At 55.8% G+C, this 5,000-nt stretch overlaps 1 protein-coding gene across 1 annotated transcript in view; it reads right to left on the reverse strand.

Moving 5' to 3' along the window:
• The window catches only part of LOC310964020 (phosphatidylinositol 4,5-bisphosphate 3-kinase catalytic subunit alpha isoform), a gene marked incomplete at both ends in the record, with an annotated part of 43,663 nt that overhangs the window by 36,365 nt on the left and 2,298 nt on the right, over positions 1-5,000 (reverse strand). The window contains 2 exons of the mRNA XM_083936992.1: positions 386-548; positions 640-743. Coding sequence (XP_083793118.1) covers positions 386-548; positions 640-743 — 267 coding nt within the window. The remainder of the gene's footprint in view (positions 1-385; positions 549-639; positions 744-5,000) is intronic.

Raw genomic sequence — 5,000 nt, forward strand, 5'->3', positions numbered from 1 at the left:
GAGGACAGGTGAGGACAGACAGGTGAGGACAGGTTAGGACAGACAGGTGAGGACAGACGGGTGAGGACAGGTGAGGACAGACAGGTGAGGACAGACGGGTGAGGACAGGTGAGGACAGACAGGTGAGGACAGACGGGTGAGGACAGACAGGTGAGGACAGACAGGTGAGGACAGACAGGTGAGGACAGACGGGTGAGGACAGACAGGTGAGGACAGACAGGTGAGGACAGGTGTTGGACAGGTGAGGACAGACAGGTGAGGACAGGTGAGGACAGGTGAGGACAGACAGGTGAGGACAGACAGGTGAGGACAGGTGAGGACAGACAGGTGAGGACAGGTGAGGACAGGTGAGGACAGACAGGTGAGGACAGGTGAGGACAGCTACCTATCTCCCGGTTCAGGATCTTCTCCTCGCGGTTGCCCAGCGGTTCGATGACCTTGAGGATCGGGTGGAAAAGTCGGAGGTCGCACAGTCGCCTCGTCTCGTCGTAAAACTCCTCCCTCTCCGCCTCCTGGGTCACGCCCACAAAGATGTAGCAGGACTCCTCCTGGCCAATCAGAGAGCAGAGGTGGTTAGCTCCAGCCAGTGACAGGGAGGAGGGGGCGGGGCTAAGGTGACAGGTGACAGGTGAGGCGTACCTGCAGCAGGTGGGACAGGGGGAACTTCCTGGCCTCAGTGAAGAGCTGCTGCTTTATGCTGATGAGAGGAGTCTCTCTGAGACACTCCAGAGACACCATCATCCCTGAGAGGACAGGAGACAAGAGACAGTCAGGGACCAGAGACACTCCAGAGACACCATCATCCCTGAGAGGACAGGAGACAAGAGACAGTCAGGGACCAGAGACACTCCAGAGACACCATCATCCCTGAGAGGACAGGAGACAAGAGACAGTCAGGGACCAGAGACACTCCAGAGACACCATCATCCCTGAGAGGACAGGAGACAAGAGACAGTCAGGGACCAGAGACACTCCAGAGACACCATCATCCCTGAGAGGACAGAGGACAAGAGACAGTCAGGGACATGAGACACTCCAGAGACACCATCATCCCTGAGAGGACAGAGGACAAGAGACAGTCAGGGACCAGAGACACTCCAGAGACACCATCATCCCTGAGAGGACAGAGGACAAGAGACAGTCAGGGACCAGAGACACTCCAGAGACACCATCATCCCTGAGAGGACAGGGGACAAGAGACAGTCAGGGACCAGAGACACTCCAGAGACACCATCATCCCTGAGAGGACAGGGGACAAGAGACAGTCAGGGACCAGAGACACTCCAGAGACACCATCATCCCTGAGAGGACAGGGGACAAGAGACAGTCAGGGACCAGAGACACTCCAGAGACACCATCATCCCTGAGAGGACAGGAGACAAGAGACAGTCAGGGACCAGAGACACTCCAGAGACACCATCATCCCTGAGAGGACAGAGGACAAGAGACAGTCAGGGACCAGAGACACTCCAGAGACACCATCATCCCTGAGAGGACAGGGGACAAGAGACAGTCAGGGACCAGAGACACCATCATCCCTGAGAGGACAGAGGACAAGAGACAGTCAGGGACCAGAGACAGTCCAGAGACACCATCATCCCTGAGAGGACAGGGACAAGAGACAGTCAGGGACCAGAGACACTCCAGAGACACCATCATCCCTGAGAGGACAGGAGACAAGAGACAGTCAGGGACCAGAGACACTCCAGAGACACCATCATCCCTGAGAGGACAGGAGACAAGAGACAGTCAGGGACCAGAGACACTCCAGAGACACCATCATCCCTGAGAGGACAGGAGACAAGAGACAGTCAGGGACCAGAGACACTCCAGAGACACCATCATCCCTGAGAGGACAGGGGACAAGAGACAGTCAGGGACCAGAGACAGTCCAGAGACACCATCATCCCTGAGAGGACAGGGGACAAGAGACAGTCAGGGACCAGAGACACTCCAGAGACACCATCATCCCTGAGAGGACAGGGGACAAGAGACAGTCAGGGACCAGAGACACTCCAGAGACACCATCATCCCTGAGAGGACAGGAGACAAGAGACAGTCAGGGACATGAGACACTCCAGAGACACCATCATCCCTGAGAGGACAGGGGACAAGAGACAGTCAGGGACCAGAGACACTCCAGAGACACCATCATCCCTGAGAGGACAGAGGACAAGAGACAGTCAGGGACCAGAGACACTCCAGAGACACCATCATCCCTGAGAGGACAGGAGACAAGAGACAGTCAGGGACCAGAGACACCATCATCCCTGAGAGGACAGAGGACAAGAGACAGTCAGGGACCAGAGACAGTCCAGAGACACCATCATCCCTGAGAGGACAGGAGACAAGAGACAGTCAGGGACCAGAGACACTCCAGAGACACCATCATCCCTGAGAGGACAGGGGACAAGAGACAGTCAGGGACCAGAGACACTCCAGAGACACCATCATCCCTGAGAGGACAGGGGACAAGAGACAGTCAGGGACCAGAGACACTCCAGAGACACCATCATCCCTGAGAGGACAGGGGACAAGAGACAGTCAGGGACCAGAGACAGTCCAGAGACACCATCATCCCTGAGAGGACAGGGGACAAGAGACAGTCAGGGACCAGAGACACTCCAGAGACACCATCATCCCTGAGAGGACAGGAGACAAGAGACAGTCAAGGACCAGAGACACTCCAGAGACACCATCATCCCTGAGAGGACAGGAGACAAGAGACAGTCAGGGACCAGAGACACTCCAGAGACACCATCATCCCTGAGAGGACAGAGGACAAGAGACAGTCAGGGACCAGAGACACTCCAGAGACACCATCATCCCTGAGAGGACAGGGGACAAGAGACAATCAGGGACCAGAGACACTCCAGAGACACCATCATCCCTGAGAGGACAGAGGACAAGAGACAGTCAGGGACAAGAGACACTCCAGAGACACCATCATCCCTGAGAGGACAGAGGACAAGAGACAGTCAGGGACCAGAGACACTCCAGAGACACCATCATCCCTGAGAGGACAGGAGACAAGAGACAGTCAGGGACCAGAGACACTCCAGAGACACCATCATCCCTGAGAGGACAGGGGACAAGAGACAGTCAGGGACAAGAGACACTCCAGAGACACCATCATCCCTGAGAGGACAGGAGACAAGAGACAGTCAGGGACCAGAGACACTCCAGAGACACCATCATCCCTGAGAGGACAGAGGACAAGAGACAGTCAGGGACCAGAGACACTCCAGAGACACCATCATCCCTGAGAGGACAGGGGACAAGAGACAGTCAGGGACAAGAGACACTCCAGAGACACCATCATCCCTGAGAGGACAGGAGACAAGAGACAGTCAGGGACAAGAGACACTCCAGAGACACCATCATCCCTGAGAGGACAGGGGACAAGAGACAGTCAGGGACCAGAGACACTCCAGAGACACCATCATCCCTGAGAGGACAGGAGACAAGAGACAGTCAGGGACCAGAGACACTCCAGAGACACCATCATCCCTGAGAGGACAGGAGACAAGAGACAGTCAGGGACCAGAGACACTCCAGAGACACCATCATCCCTGAGAGGACAGGGGACAAGAGACAGTCAGGGACCAGAGACACTCCAGAGACACCATCATCCCTGAGAGGACAGGGGACAAGAGACAGTCAGGGACCAGAGACACTCCAGAGACACCATCATCCCTGAGAGGACAGAGGACAAGAGACAGTCAGTGACCAGAGACACTCCAGAGACACCATCATCCCTGAGAGGACAGGGGACAAGAGACAGTCAGGGACCAGAGACACTCCAGAGACACCATCATCCCTGAGAGGACAGAGGACAAGAGACAGTCAGGGACCAGAGACACCATCATCCCTGAGAGGACAGGGGACAAGAGACAGTCAGGGACATGAGACACTCCAGAGACACCATCATCCCTGAGAGGACAGGAGACAAGAGACAGTCAGGGACCAGAGACACTCCAGAGACACCATCATCCCTGAGAGGACAGGGGACAAGAGACAGTCAGGGACCAGAGACACTCCAGAGACACCATCATCCCTGAGAGGACAGAGGACAAGAGACAGTCAGGGACCAGAGACACTCCAGAGACACCATCATCCCTGAGAGGACAGGGGACAAGAGACAGTCAGGGACCAGAGACACTCCAGAGACACCATCATCCCTGAGAGGACAGGAGACAAGAGACAGTCAGGGACCAGAGACACTCCAGAGACACCATCATCCCTGAGAGGACAGAGGACAAGAGACAGTCAGGGACCAGAGACACTCCAGAGACACCATCATCCCTGAGAGGACAGAGGACAAGAGACAGTCAGGGACCAGAGACACTCCAGAGACACCATCATCCCTGAGAGGACAGGGGACAAGAGACAGTCAGGGACCAGAGACACCATCATCCCTGAGAGGACAGAGGACAAGAGACAGTCAGGGACCAGAGACACTCCAGAGACACCATCATCCCTGAGAGGACAGGAGACAAGAGACAGTCAGGGACCAGAGACACTCCAGAGACACCATCATCCCTGAGAGGACAGGGACAAGAGACAGTCAGGGACCAGAGACACTCCAGAGACACCATCATCCCTGAGAGGACAGGAGACAAGAGACAGTCAGGGACCAGAGACACTCCAGAGACACCATCATCCCTGAGAGGACAGGAGACAAGAGACAGTCAGGGACCAGAGACACTCCAGAGACACCATCATCCCTGAGAGGACAGGAGACAAGAGACAGTCAGGGACCAGAGACACTCCAGAGACACCATCATCCCTGAGAGGACAGGAGACAAGAGACAGTCAGGGACCAGAGACACTCCAGAGACACCATCATCCCTGAGAGGACAGGAGACAAGAGAGAGTCAGGGACCAGAGACACCATCATCCCTGAGAGGACAGGGGACAAGAGACAGTCAGGGACCAGAGACACTCCAGAGACACCATCATCCCTGAGAGGACAGGAGACAAGAGACAGTCAGGGACCA

The sequence above is a fragment of the Echiichthys vipera genome (genome assembly GCF_963691815.1).
Source record: "Echiichthys vipera genome assembly, chromosome: 22".
Classification (NCBI taxonomy): Eukaryota; Metazoa; Chordata; class Actinopteri; order Perciformes; family Trachinidae; genus Echiichthys; species Echiichthys vipera.